Source organism: Motacilla alba, chromosome Z (genome assembly GCF_015832195.1).
Source record: "Motacilla alba alba isolate MOTALB_02 chromosome Z, Motacilla_alba_V1.0_pri, whole genome shotgun sequence".
Classification (NCBI taxonomy): Eukaryota; Metazoa; Chordata; class Aves; order Passeriformes; family Motacillidae; genus Motacilla; species Motacilla alba.
The window spans coordinates 723375-738585 of record NC_052046.1 but is presented as its reverse complement, the minus strand read 5'-3'; the positions used below and the strand labels follow the sequence as shown (position 1 = coordinate 738585).

Genomic DNA, 15211 nt, shown 5'->3' with positions numbered 1-15211 from the left:
ATCCCTGAGCCCGGCCTGAGCCCAGCCCAGCCTCCCCAGCCCTGCCCAGCCCCCGCAGGCCCATCGGGTGCGGGATCTCCCCTGGGCCGCTCCTCTGCCCCACACCCGGTTATTGCTTCTCAGCCGGCACCCCCGGCTCTTTTGGATGCGTTTAAGTCAAGCTTAGCCCAGGCAGGTTTAGGAAAAGCGCTGCCTGTAAAAAAACAGGCCGGGTCTGTTCTGGGGGGTGAAAAAACCAAACCAGCAAAAGCTGCTCAGGTTTGGTTCGTGGCCGGTCTGCTCCTTCCAGGAGCCGCGGCACGGGCAGGGGCAGGGGCAGGGTCAGGCTTAAGTTTAGGGTGAGGGTTAGGCTTAGGTTTAGGGTTAGGGTGAGGGTTAGGGTGAGGGTTAGGGTGAGGGTTAGGGTGAGGGTTAGGCTTAGGTTTAGGGTTAGGGTGAGGGTTAGGGTGAGGGTTAGGGTGAGGGTTAGGGTGAGGGTTAGGCTTAGGTTTTGGGTTATGGTGAGGTTTAGGGTGAGGGTTAGGGTGAGGGCTAGGCTTAGGTTTAGGGTTAGGGTGAGGGTTAGGCTTAGGTTTAAGTTTAGGGTGAGGGCTAGGCTTAGGTTTCGGGTTAGGCTGTGCTCACCGCACAGCCCGGGCTGGGTCTGGGGGCTCGGTCCCCGCCGGCCCGGCCGTGCCGCAGTCCCGGGGCAGCGCAGGCACTCTCTGCCCCGCTCCCGGCCGCGTCTCCCGGCCTCGGTTCCCGGCGTGTTCGGCAGCCCCCCCGAGCCCCGGGCATCCCCCGAGCCCCGGGCAGCGGCGGCAGCGCGGCCGGAGCGGCCCCGGGTGCGGATTCCCGGCCCTGCTCTGCGGTCCCAGCGAGCGCCGGGCAGGGAGGGCTCGGGGCCGCCCGGCGCTGCCGCAGGAGAGCGGGGCGCCCTCCCCGGGAGGGTGCGGAGCGGCCTCGGCAGAGCCCGGGACAGCCCGGGTCAGCCCGGGACAGCCCGGGACAGCCCGGGACAGCCGGGCCCGGCCGCGGCGGCAGCGCAGCGCTCCAGCAGCTGAGGGAGCGTCGGAGTTTATTAACGCCCCCCAACAAAAGCCCCAGTGAAGGTCGGTGTCCAGCAGAGACTGCCCGGGGCCGGAGCCGCTGCCCGGGGCCGGAGCCGCTGCCGGGGGCGCTCCCCGCACGGAGCCGCTGCCCAGGCCGGGCGGGCACCGGCGCCCCTGAGAGCCGATCAGGCGGGACAGCGAGCCCAGAGGCGGCGGCAAAGCCGTGCCCCTCACGGAGCCCCCAGACCCAAATCCCTGACGCACACCCGGAGCCCCCAGACCCAAATCCCTCACACACACACAGAGCCCCCAGACCCAAATCCCTGACACAGGAACCCCCCGGGGCATTTTGGGGTTTCTCTGCCGCTCCTCCCCGGCTCCTCCCAGCCACAGCCAGGCAGATGAACGTCCGAGTGAATGGAGACGAGTCTTCATTAAGTAACTTTTAATATCAGAAAAATAAAACTCTTGTAATTCTCTTTACAGCAAATATATAGTATCAGTGCTTTGGCCGTCGTAAGTTCAAGGCCCTTTATCATAAAATATATGGATTCTTTTAAACTTTACTCAAATCGGGTCTGTAATCCCTACATATACATAACAAAAGGTGTAGCAAAATTAGCAAATACCCCACCAGCCCGGCCGCCCCTGGGTCGTGGTCTGCGGGCACGGCGCACGCCCGGCGCGGCTCCGCGGCGTGGCCGGACAGCAGGCAGGCTCCCTCGGACACCGGCCCTGACTGGACAGCGGCCCTGACTGGACAGCGGCCCTGACTGGACACCGGCCCTGACTGGACAGCGGCCCTGAATGGACATCGGCCCTGAATGGACACCGGCTGTGCTCGGACACTGTCCCTGCTTGGACACTGGCCCTGACTGGACATCGGCCCTGAATGGACACCAGCCCTGAATGGACACTGGCACTGACTGGACACCGGCCCTGACTGGACAGCGGCCCTGACTGGACAGCGGCCCTGACTGGACAGCGGCCCTGAATGGACAGCGGCCCTGACTGGACACCGGCCCTGACTGGACACCGGCCCTGCTCGGGCACTGGCCCTGACTGGACAGCGGCCCTGAATGGACACCGGCTGTGCTCGGACAGTGGCCCTGAATGGACACCAGCCCTGAATGGACACCGGCTGTGCTCGGACACCGGCCCTGACTGGACACTGGCCCTGACTGGACAGTGGCCCTGAATGGACATCGGCCCTGAATGGTCACCGGCTGTGCTCGGACACTGGCCCTGACTGGACATCGGCCCTGAATGGACACCAGCCCTGAATGGACACTGGCACTGACTGGACACCGGCCCTGCTCAGACATCGGCCCTGAATGGACACTGTCCCTGCTCGGACACCGTCCCTGACTGGACACCGGCCCTGCTCGGACACCGACCCTGAATGGACGCTGTCCCTGCTCGGACACCGGCCATGCTTGGACACTGTCCCTGCTCGGACACCGGCCCTCCTCAGATACTGTCCGTGCTCGGACGCCAGCCGTGCCCAGACACTGTCCCTGCTCGGACACAGGCCATGCTCGGACACTGTCCAGGCCATGCTCGGACACTGTCCAGGCCATGCTCGGACACTGTCCCTGCTCGGACACTGTCCCTGCTCGGACACAGGCCATGCTCGGACGCTGTCCCTGCTCGGACAGCGGCCGTGCCCGCGGAGCCCCGGAGTGGTGCAGGACGGGCCGTGCTGTCAGGGCAGCTCCCAGACTTGGAATCACAAAATAAAAACCGTTATCTGTAAACTTTTAATACGAAATGTAACTCTTCAAGTGGAAATAAAAAATAAAGTTTTCTGCGTATTTACTAGTTCAAGGTAAGTGTAATTTCATTTAGTCTTTTTTTTTTCTTTTTTTCTGTTATACTGAGAAAAAAGCTTTGTCTTGGGAAAATAATGCTTCCAAAACAAAAATAGAAAAGATCCACCAAAACTCCACTTGGTACATTTTTTTTCCTTTCTTTCTTCCTTTTTTTTGTTTCCTTTTTTTCATATTGTTCTGTTTGCTTGTTTTTGTTGCTTTAACGTATGCCAGCACAGATTTGGGAACACACCGAGGATGGAAGAGCTGGAAACATCCACAGGTTGAAATGCAGGAAGAGTATTCGAGACTCTCTTTTCTGTTTTCTTTTTTAAACTCGTGATTGGAAAGACATTTTTGAAACGAAGCAAACTGATTGCAGGGCCACGGCCGCTGAGAAAATAACAACACCAGGGCACGCACGCAACGCCCCCGTTTTCCTTCTCCTCACTGAAACTGAAACACGAATCCATAGAATGTGCAAGACGGGGACTGGACACAGCCGTGCTTCACATTTTGATCTGCAGACTCGCCAGGAGGTGATTTCGGAACAGCTTGATCGGACAAACGGAATGGCAGCACCCTCACCCGGGGGAGCACGGACCTCAGGGGCACTCCTTGGACAGGATCCTCGGACAAGATCCTGGGACAGGATCCTCAGACAAGATCCTGGGACAGGATCCTCAGACAAGATCCTCGGACAAGATCCTGGGACAGGATCCTCAGACAAGATCCTTGGACAGGATCCTCGGACAAGATCCTGGGACAGGATCCTCAGACAAGATCCTGGGACAGGATCCTCGGACAAGATCCTGGGACAGGATCCTCAGACAAGATCCTGGGACAAGATCCTGAGACAGGATCTTGGGACAGGATCCTCGGACAGGATCCTCAGACAAGATCCTGGGACAGGAGCCTCAGACAAGATCCTTGGACAGGATCCTCGGACAAGATCCTGGGACAGGATCCTCAGACAAGATCCTCAGACAAGATCCTGGGACAGGATCCTCAGACAAGATCCTCAGACAAGATCCTGGGACAGGATCCTCAGACAAGATCCTCAGACAAGATCCTGGGACAGGATCCTCAGACAAGATCCTCAGACAAGATCCTGGGACAGGATCCTCAGACAAGATCCTCAGACAAGATCCTGGGACAGGATCCCGGGAGAGGATCCTCAGACAAAATCGTGGGACAAGATCCTCAGACAAGATCGTGGGACGCGCTGCCCAGCGCAGCCTGGCCGCTCCCATGGGAATCACAGACCCCGAGGGCCCCGGCCCTGGCTGGGCCGCTCCCGGCCCTGCCCGTGACTCGTCCCTGGCCCGGCTGTCCCGGTAACTCCAACGGTGCCGCCACCGACAGAGAACGCGTTAGCAGCGCCGGAGGATGAGGCGTGAGCGGTCGTAGAGAGCGGGAGAAAAGGAGTTTCCCCAAACCTGTTTTGAGCACTGGCAGTGTAGAGAAGGCAGCATTGGAAGTGTGGGTAGCTGACGGTGCCACAGCCCTCCACGGCAGGTGACCCCTCTGTGGGGCGGCGAGGCTCCGGCTGCCAGCACAGAGGCCCTTTACAACGCCCAGAGCATTTGTGTTTTCAGCTGTGTGTAACGGATGAGACTCCCCTGAGGCACCACGGCACCCCCGATCCCTCCCTGCTGAACCCCGCTGCCCGCACGGGGCCACGGAGCCCGCCCGGCGCCGGTGTCCCCGCAGCGGCCGCGAGAGCCCGGCCCCGGGCAAGCCCGGCGGCCGGGAGGCAGCAGCAGCGGGGCCGAGGCGCGGGCTCAGGAGTGGATCTGGATGGCCTGGGTGACGGCGGCCTGGCACACGGGGCACGCGGGCGCGTCCCGGGCGCAGATGCGGCCGGCGCACTGCAGGCAGAAGAGGTTGTGGCCGCAGGGCACGAGGGCGGCGGTGGCCTCGCTCTCGAAGCAGACGACGCAGTCGTGCCTGCGCCGGCACTCGGGGGGCGAGCTGGACGTGGAGCCGCCGTTGGACGAGGAGTAGCTGTTGGTACCGTTGGAGAAGGCGGGGATGTAGATGGGCAGCCCGGGCTGGTGGCCGGAGCCCGGCGGGTCGCTGCGGGCCCGCCTGGCCAGCGGGTGCTCCAGGCCCTCGGGGAAGGTGGGCGACAGGCGGGGCGTGGGGGACTGGCTGCCGCGGCGCGGGGCCTTGGTGCCGCCCACGGCTTCACCGCCCAGGCCGGGCAGGGCGGGCCGCGGGCTCGAAGGGCGCCCATATGGTCGGGGAGGGCGCGGGCAGGGGCTCGTAGGCGGGGGAGTCCAGCGCCAGCTCCTCCGCGCCCACGGCCGGCAGCGCCTCCCCGATCCAGAAGCCGCCGGCGCCGAAGGGGCTGGTGGGGCTGAAGTCGGCCAGCCGGCTGCCGCCGAAGTAGGAGTCGGTAGAGCCGCTGCCCAGGGAGCTGGAGCTGTCGTTGCGGTAGCTGGAGACCATCCTGGTGCGGGCGCGGGGCCCGGGGCGGGCGCCCGGCCAGGCGGCGCCGCCCTCGAAGCCGACGTCGGTGCCGTTGGCGCGGAAGTCGCTGTCGTCGCCGAGCTCCAGGAAGGCGCCGGTGCGCAGGGCGATGTGCATCTCGATCTCCTCGCGCGCGCGGTCCACGTTCTCGGGCATGCCCGTCACCTCGAACACGGGCTCCTTGTCGCGGCTGGGCGTCACGATGTAGGTGTGCGTCTGCTGCTGGATGCGCTTGATGGTGGCGCCCTTGGGGCCCACCACCAGCCCCACCACGCGGTACGGCACCCGCACCTGCACCGTGGTCTGCCCCGGCAGCGCGGGCGCGCAGCACGGCCCGCCCGGCCCCGCGCCCTTTGCCGCGCGACGCCCGGATCAGCGAGAAGTGCTCGGCCGCCGACAGGATCTCCCGCTTGGCCGTGGCCACGTCCTCCTTGCGCCCCGTCACCACGAACACCGGCTCCTCGCCGCGCACCGGCGTCTTGATGTACGTGTTGGTCTTGGCCCGCAGCGCCTTGATCTTGCAGCCTGTGCGGGAGACACACCGCGTCGGCGGGCGGCCCAGGGGACGCAGCGCTGCCCGCCCTGCCCTGCTCCCCCCAGAGCCCCCACCTGCGGGGAACCCGAGGCCGCTGTCCCCATCCGGCCAGGGACAGCGGGGACAGCTCGGTGCCAGCTGGCAGCTGCGGCTCAGCAGGGCTCTGAGCGAGCCCCGGCCCAGCGCCACTGCCACGGGGCCGTCCCTGCGTGCCAGCCGTGCTCCCGAGTGTCCCACAGAGATTCCTGAATTCCCACTTCCCCTGACTGGGTGTCCCTCAGCTGTCTGCAGGGCGCTGCAGGGGCCTCACACGCACAGCTCTGCTGACACGCCAGCCCCGCAGCCTCGGCCACCTGAGAGCAAGGAAACGCTCCCAGCTGGGAGCAGCGCCTGCACCTCTGCACCACAGACAAAATCTCTGCGGCTCACTGAGAACTGCCCGTCCGCCTCCTGCCATGGGGTTATCCAAACCCCGCTCTTCCCTGTGGGATGAGGGGCTGGCTTCCAGCTGCCCCAGGAGCCCAGGCAGACCACGCACACAAACGGACTCCACCTGCGGGGTTTCTGTCCTCGCCCGAGTAAACGCTGCCCCAGACAAAATCAGGAGCCAGTGGAACGTTTCCCTTTGATTTCTAGGGATGGAACGATGGGAATCTGCTGGGACACTGCGGGCCCCTTCCTGGGACGCTCCAGGCGTTCAGGCAGGGTGTGAACAGAAGCTCGGTTCACCCCGCGCAGCACCAGGAGAGCGGGCAGCGCGACGTGAGCACAGACGGGCAGCCCGCCGTGGCGGCATTCCCAGCGCTGCCCGCATTCTGCCCGGGCTGAATCCAGCCGCTGTGGAGCCAGCTGCCAGCAGGTGACACAGGGGGCACTGTGAGCAGCACCGGGAGCTCCAGCACCGCTGCCCCGCAGCAGCTCGCTCCCCTCCCCTCTCTGCGAGCGCCCCAGCCCCGCCGGGCACAGCGAGCCGTGTCCCCAGGCCGGGGCTGGCAGCCCTGCTCCCCAGGCCAGTGACGCTTCCGCGGCCCAAGGGCCACTCCAGGCGCCCTCATGCAGGAACACACCCTGGCAGCAGCAGCAGCAGGAGAGGGGGGGCTGCTCCTGCAGGGCCCCGCAGGCGGTGAGCAAGGCCAGGGCAGGCCCAGCTGGGCAGGGGGGGAAGAGGAAGAGGAGGAGGAGGATGAGGAGGAGGTTCATTGTCCCGGGCAGTGCCAGGACAGCTCGGGGAGGGGGCAGGGAGGCACGGGCAGCTCCAGGGGGCACGGAGCCGTGCACAACACCACACTGCCTGCCTCAGCCCCAGCTCCATGCCCATCCCCAGCCCCATCCCCAGCCCCATGCCCAGCCCCATCCTGACCCCCATCCCAATCCCCAGCCCCATTCCCATGCCCAGCCACATCCTGATCCCCAGCCTCAGCCCCATGCCCATGCCCATGCCCATGCCCATCCCCATCCTGAACCCCAGCCCCATGCCCATCCCCAGCCTCAGCCCCATCCCCATGCCCATGCCCATCCCCAGCCTCAGCCCCAGCCCCAGGATCTGGGTCCAGCTCAGGCTCAGCCCCGCCTGCCGCACCCCGGCATGGGCGCTGCGCTCCCCGCCCGCCCCGCTGCACACGCAGCGCACACAGCACGGGCTCCACAGCTCCGCCCTGGGCCTGTGTGCTCTGCCTGGGAAACTCCAGGGTCAGATCCACACAGCGCGAACGGAGCAGATCCCAACACGACTGCACACACACAGTGACACCATCCCTCACTGCACACACACAGTGACACCATCCCTCACTGCACACACACAGTGACACCATCCCTCACTGCACACACACACAGTGACACCATCCCTCACTGCACACACACAGTGACACCATCCCTCACTGCACACACACACAGTGACACCATCCCTCACTGCACACACACACACAGTGACACCATCCCTCACTGCACACACACAGTGACACCATCCCTCACTGCACACACACACACAGTGACACCATCCCTCACTGCACACACACACACAGTGACACCATCCCTCACTGCACACACACACACAGTGACACCATCCCTCACTGCACACACACAGTGACACCATCCCTCACTGCACACACACAGTGACACCATCCCTCACTGCACACACACACACAGTGACACCATCCCTCACTGCACACACACAGTGACACCATCCCTCACTGCACACACACAGTGACACCATCCCTCACTGCACACACACAGTGACACCATCCCTCACTGCACACACACACACACAGTGACACCATCCCTCACTGCACACACACACACACACAGTGACACCATCCCTCACTGCACACACACAGTGACACCATCCCTCACTGCACACACACAGTGACACCATCCCTCACTGCACACACACACACACAGTGACACCATCCCTCACTGCACACACACACACACAGTGACACCATCCCTCACTGCACACACACACAGTGACACCATCCCTCACTGCACACACACACAGTGACACCATCCCTCACTGCACACACACACACACAGTGACACCATCCCTCACTGCACACACACAGTGACACCATCCCTCACTGCACACACACAGTGACACCATCCCTCACTGTACACACACAGTGACACCATCCCTCACTGCACACACACAGTGACACCATCCCTCACTGCACACACACACACACAGTGACACCATCCCTCACTGCACACACACACACAGTGACACCATCCCTCACTGCACGCACACACAGTGACACCATCCCTCACTGCACGCACACACAGTGACACCATCCCTCACTGCACACACACAGTGACACCATCCCTCACTGCACACACACACAGTGACACCATCCCTCACTGCACGCACACACAGTGACACCATCCCTCACTGCACACACACACAGTGACACCATCCCTCACTGCACACACACAGTGACACCATCCCTCACTGCACACACACACACAGTGACACCATCCCTCACTGCACACACACAGTGACACCATCCCTCACTGCACACACACACACACAGTGACACCATCCCTCACTGCACACACACACACACAGTGACACCATCCCTCACTGCACACACACACACACAGTGACACCATCCCTCACTGCACACACACACAGTGACACCATCCCTCACTGCACACACACAGTGACACCATCCCTCACTGCACACACACACAGTGACACCATCCCTCACTGCACACACACAGTGACACCATCCCTCACTGCACACACACACACAGTTACACCATCCCTCACTGCACACACACACACACAGTGACACCATCCCTCACTGCACACACACACAGTGACACCATCCCTCACTGCACACACACACACAGTGACACCATCCCTCACTGCACACACACACACACAGTGACACCATCCCTCACTGCACACACACAGTGACACCATCCCTCACTGCACACACACAGTGACACCATCCCTGACTGCACACACACAGTGACACCATCCCTCACTGCACACACACAGTGACACCATCCCTCACTGCACACACACACAGTGACACCATCCCTCACTGCACACACACAGTGACACCATCCCTCACTGCACACACACACACAGTGACACCATCCCTCACTGCACACACACACACAGTGACACCATCCCTCACTGCACACACACACACAGTGACACCATCCCTCACTGCACACACACACACAGTGACACCATCCCTCACTGCACACACACACAGTGACACCATCCCTCACTGCACACACACAGTGACACCATCCCTCACTGCACACACACACACAGTGACACCATCCCTCACTGCACACACACAGTGACACCATCCCTCACTGCACACACACACAGTGACACCATCCCTCACTGCACACCTTGTTCAGTGCCCGTTACCCCAGGTTCCCTAACTCTCCGCACAGCTCCCGTTCCAGACGGGCTTTTCCCCACGTTTCAGGACCCTGCAGCCCGTTGGATCTCCGCAGTCCGTGCCCAGCCGCTGCCCTCGCCTGCTCTCCGCTCCCCCATTCCCAAACCGCTCCTTGCCTTTCCCTGCATCCCGCGAGCCAGGCGCTGGGGCGGGCAGGCCCAGCCTGCCGAGCTCCCCGCGGGGCTGGCAGCAGGGCAGCAGCTCGCCCCGGGCTGCCCTGGCAAAGCCAGAGCCGGGGACGGCCCCGGGCTTTCAGGGAGCGTGTGCTCCCACCCGCCCGTGCTGGTACCGAGCTCTGCGGTTCAAACCCGCTCCGCGAGCAAAGGGGGCAGAACCAGCGCCGAGCTTGTTGTCACAAACTGCCCTCACTCCTCCACATCCTGCTCCTCTGCTGGCTGAGACACAAACGGACTTTCTGAGTTTGTCTCCTCCTCACACCAGCAAGAGCTTTTGGCGTTCCACTTTTTTTGGTCGTTTAAGGTGAATTTTTGGGCTGGGGGACGCTTTGCCTGTTAAATAAACGGATTTTTCCACTTTTCTCCAAGGAGATCTTTTCCCCAACCACCTGAATCTGCTTTTCTAGAAGGAGTTTCCCCCAAAATATGCCTGAAACCAGGACAAACATTTTTTTGCCCTCTGGTAAGTATTTTTTCTGCCCCAATGCCCAACTTTTCTGCCCCTAAACCTAACCAACCTACTCTTAAAGATAAAGGTCAATTTTAAGGGCAGACAGGCCGGGTTTAAGGGCAGACAGGCCGGGTTTAAGGGCAGAAAGACTGGGTTTAGGGGTTACTTAACCGGGGGCTCCTGCAGGTGAGACAGGAGGGTCCTGCCCCAGTTGTGAGGGGACAGGAGTGTCCCCAATAGGGAGGGAAGAGGAGAAGCAGCTCTGGACGCTTGGGAGGTGAGGATGAAGGTCCCATGCCGGTTGTGAGGGGACAGGAGTGTCCCCAAAATGGGGGGAAGGTCCCCATGGCAGGAGGAAGAGAAGAAGAGGGTTCCTCACTGGGAAGGGACAGAGGAGGGTCCTAACCAGGCTGGGAGGGGACAGGAGGGTCCCCAAAACGGCGGGAAGAGGAGGGTCCCCCCCCGGGAGGTGACACAGGAAGGTGCCACCCCAGGTGCGAGGGTCCCTCCCTGGGAGGTGACACAGGAAGGTGCCACCCCAGGTGCGAGGGTCCCCAAAACGGCGGGAAGAGCTGAAGCGGGAGCCAGCCCTCAGGGGGTGATGATGAAGGTCCCACCCAGGGCATGCGGGGACAGGAGGGGCCCCAAAAAGGCGGGAAGGGGTAAAGGGGATCAGGACCCTCAGGAGATGAAGATGAGGGCACTACTTCGGTTGTGAGGGGACAGGAGGATCCCCAGGATGGCAGGAAGGGGTCAGAACCCTCAGGAGGTGAAGATGAGGTTCCCACACTGGTTGTGAGGGGACAGGAGGGGCCCCAAAATGGCAGGAAGGGGTGAAAGGGGTCAGGACCGTCAGGGGGTGAGGATGAAGGTCTAACCCTAGGCTGTGAGGGGACAGGAGGGTCCCCAAAATGGGGGGGGAAGGTCCCCACGGTGGGAGGAAGAGGAAGAGGAGGGTCCCCCCCGGGAGGTGACACAGGAAGGTCCCACCCCAGGTGCGAGGGTCCCCAAAACGGCGGGAAGAGCTGAAGCGGGAGCCAGCCCTCAGAAGCTCCCCTCACTCACCCTGCCGCCCCACGATCTCGGCCACATGCTCGGAGCTGGGCACGGCCACGCACTCGGTGGTGTTGACGCTCTTCCTCCGCAGCAGCGCCGCCTGCTCTCCCCCCACGGCCCCGGCCTCGCCGTAGGCCTGCGACAGCATCGCCGCCATCATTCCCCGGCCTCCCGCAACATCGAGGCCGCGCGGCAGCAACAACAACGCGGCTTCTCCGTCCTCATCTTCCCTCAGCTCCGCCTCGCCGCCATCATCCTCCTCCTCCTCCTCCTCCGTGCCGGCTTGCGGGAAGCCGAGGCCTTGCAGGCGCTGCTGGAGGAGCAGCAGAGCCGGCTCGGCGGCCTCGCTGGCCTCGGCGGCTCCGCTCGGCATGGCGGCCACGGTTATGGGAGCGGAGCCGCCATGGCCGGGGCTGAGCGGCGGGGCCGGGGCTCAGCGCGGCGCGGCGGCCATGGCGGCGGAAGAGGAGGGGGAAGGAGAGGCGTGATTGGCTGAGGAGGAGAGGGAGGGTGGGGTTTGAGGGTGATTGGCGGGGCACGCCCCCCACTTTGAGCTCTTTCATTGGTTGATTAAGGAGAAATGGACTGTCAATCACCTCTAAACCACGCCCCGCGTTTGGGGCGTTATTATTGGATGAGTCGAATAATGGGCGTGGCCTCGTAGTGATTGACAGGTGAGTCGTGAGGGAGGAGGATATTTTGGGATTTCAATCCAATTTTTGGGATTTCGATACAATTTTTAGGGTTTTAATCCCGGGTTTTTTTTGCGGGTTTACAGTCCTCATCTCTTTCCCGATCCTCATCTCAAGAATCTGGGTTGGAATCCCCCCCAGAAGTTCCCAAAATTTGAGTTAGAATTCACAAAAAGTTGGATTGGAAGGCAAAAATCCGGAATTGGATCCCGGAAAAAAAATCAGGATTGGAATTCCCTGAAAAATGAGGATTAGACCCTTAAAAATTGGGTTATAATTCCATAAGTGGCCCAAAACACCACAAAAATGCCTTCAAATGCATCAAAAATGGCCCAAAAAAGGCCTAAAATGCCCCAAAAAGCGCAAAAAATGGCAAAAAATGCCCTGAGAAATGCTCCAAAGAGAGCCCAAATATGCCCCAAAAAAACCTCAAAAAACTCCAAAAAATGCCCTAAAACCCCCCCAAAACCCCACAAAAATGCCCTTAAAAACTCCCATAAGATGCTCTAAAAGTGCCCTAAAAAAACCCCAAAAATGCTCAAGAAATTACACAAAATTGCCCCCCAAAATGTCCAAATTACCCCAAAAAGGACCCCATAAAAGGGCCCAAAAATGCCCCCAAATGCCCTAAAAAAGTCCCCAGAAATTGCCCTAAAAGGGGCACAAAATGCCCCAAACATACCCCAAAAAGCCCCAAAGAAAGCCAAAAATTCCCCCAAAAATGCCCCAAAATTGTCCTCAATAGTTGCAAAAAACCCCCTCAAACAGTCCCCAAAAATGCCCCCAAAAATACCAAAAAAGGCGCAAAAAATGAAGAAAAAAAAAAAGCCAAAAATTCTCTTAAAAGGAGCCAAAAATGCCCCAAAAATGCCCTAAAACGCCCCATAAATGCCCTAAAAATAGCCAAGAAAGCCCCTGAAAAATGCCCCAAAATTGCCCCCAAAAGGTGCAAAACAAAGCCCAAAAAGAGCCCAAAAATTCCCTAAAAACCCCCTTAAAAATCCCCCAAGATGTCCAAGATATCCCAAAAAAAGCCCCAGAAAAGCCCCCCCAAGAAACCCAAATATGCCCGAAAAAAACCCCCCAAAAATACCCCCAAATTGTCCCCAAAATGCAAAAATAAAGAGCCTTAAATAGCCTCAAAAATGCCCCCAAAAAAGCTCCAAAAAACCCCAAAAATGACCCAAAAATTGTACAAAAATGGCAGAAAAATATCCAAAAAATGAGGCAAAAAATGGGCCAAAAATTAGGCAAAAAATGCCCTAAAAAAGCCCCAAAAATGCCCTAAAAATGCCCCCCAAAAATGCCCCCCAAATGCCCCCAAAAATTCCAAAAAATGCCCCCAAAACCCCCCAAAAAGTAAAAAATGCCCAAAAATGCCCCAAAAACTGCACAAAAATGGCAGAAAATGAGGCCAAAATTGGGCCCAAAATGCCCTAAAAAGGCCCAAAATGCCCTAAAAATGCCCCCAAAATGCCCCAAAAGGGTCCAAAAATGACCCCAAAAATGACTCCCCAAGTTCCAAAAAATGCCCCAAAAATCACCAAAAATGCCCCTAAAATCCCCCCAAAATGCCCCAAAATTGTCTCCAAAAGGGGCAAAAAACCCCAAAAAAGCCCCAAAAGTGGAAGAAAAAAAAAAAAAAAACCCAAAAGAAATAAAAATAAAATCCTGGATTTGGGGGATTTTTGGGGATTTTTTGGAATTTTTTTGGTCATTTTTAAAGGATTTTTTGAGGATTTAAAAAAAAAAAATTATTCCCTTTTTATTCCCTCTTTATTCCCATTTATTTCCCATTTTTCTCCGGGAAAATTGAGGAAAAAATGAGATAAAATGGAGAAAAAAATGGGGAAAAATTGAAAATAAAGGGGAAAAAATTGGCAAGAAAATGATGGAAAAATTGGGAAAATTTGGGGGAAAATTGGGAAAAAATAAGGGAAAAATCTGGGAAAAATTTGGAATAATGGAGAAAAAATGGAGAAAAATGTGGGAAAAATGGGGAAAATTAGGGGGAAAATTGGGGGGAAAATGGGATGAAATTTGGGACAATTTGGAAGAAAAATTGGGGGGAAAATTGGGAAAAAATTGGGGAAAATTCAGGGAAAAATCAGGGGGAAAATGGGAATAATGGGAAAATAATGGAGAAAAAATGGGGGGAAATGGGGAAAAATTGGGGGCAAATTAGGAAAAATGGAAAAAAAGGGGAAAATTGGAAATAAAAGGAAAAATTGGCAAGAAAATGGGGGGAAATGGGGGGGAAATGGGGAAAAAATGAGGGGAAAAATTTGAAATGTTGGGGCAAAATTGGGGGAAAATTTGGGGGAATTTGGGGGAAATTTGGGGGAAAATTGAGAAAAAATGGACGGAAAAAGAAAAAAATGGGGGTTGGGATATTAAAAATTTGGGGAAAACCCTAAAAAATTCAATTTATGATCCCCCACAATCTGGAATTTTAATGCCAAAAAAAAAATGGACTTTTTGGGGCATTTTGGGCTTTTTTAGGGCATTTTGGTGTCATTTTTAGGCATTTTTAGGCATTTTTGGGGCGGAGAAAAATGGAAATAAATTGGGTAAAAATAGGGGGGGAAATCCCGTTTTTTCCTCGTCCTTTGGATCCATCCCAAAATCCCGGAATTCCCACCGGGATTCCCCAAATGTGGCAGATGGGACAGGCTCTGCATTGAATTTGCATAGATTTACATATATTTGCATATATTTGCATATATATTGCGGGGGTCATCTGGGGCTGGTGGGGTTTGCTCGGAATGGGAATTTTGGGTGGGGAAATGGGGAAAAATGGGGAAAAATGGGGAGACAAGGGAGAAATGAGGAAAAAATAGGGGGAAAATGGGGAAAATGGGGAGAAAATTCAGAAAAAAAAAGGGTTAAAATGGGTGAAAAATGGGGAAAAAATGGGAAAAATTTGGGAAAAAATAGGGGGAAAGTCAGGGGAAAATAGGGAAAATTTTAGGAAATAATGGGGAATAAATGGGGGAAAACCCAGAAAAATTGGGGAAAAATATGGGAAAAATAGGGAAAAAATGAGGAGAAAATGGGGGGAATATTG

At 57.8% G+C, this 15211-nt stretch overlaps 1 protein-coding gene across 1 annotated transcript; it reads right to left on the bottom strand.

Moving 5' to 3' along the window:
- Positions 1–4485: 4485 nt before the first annotated feature.
- On the bottom strand, positions 4486–11933 carry MEX3C (mex-3 RNA binding family member C). The gene is given in 4 exon segments (XM_038125340.1): positions 4486–5058; positions 5060–5669; positions 5671–5842; positions 11462–11933. Coding segments are annotated over 4 exon segments (1578 nt in total). The 5' UTR covers positions 11826–11933; the 3' UTR covers positions 4486–4626.
- Between the last annotated feature and the right edge of the window lie 3278 nt (positions 11934–15211).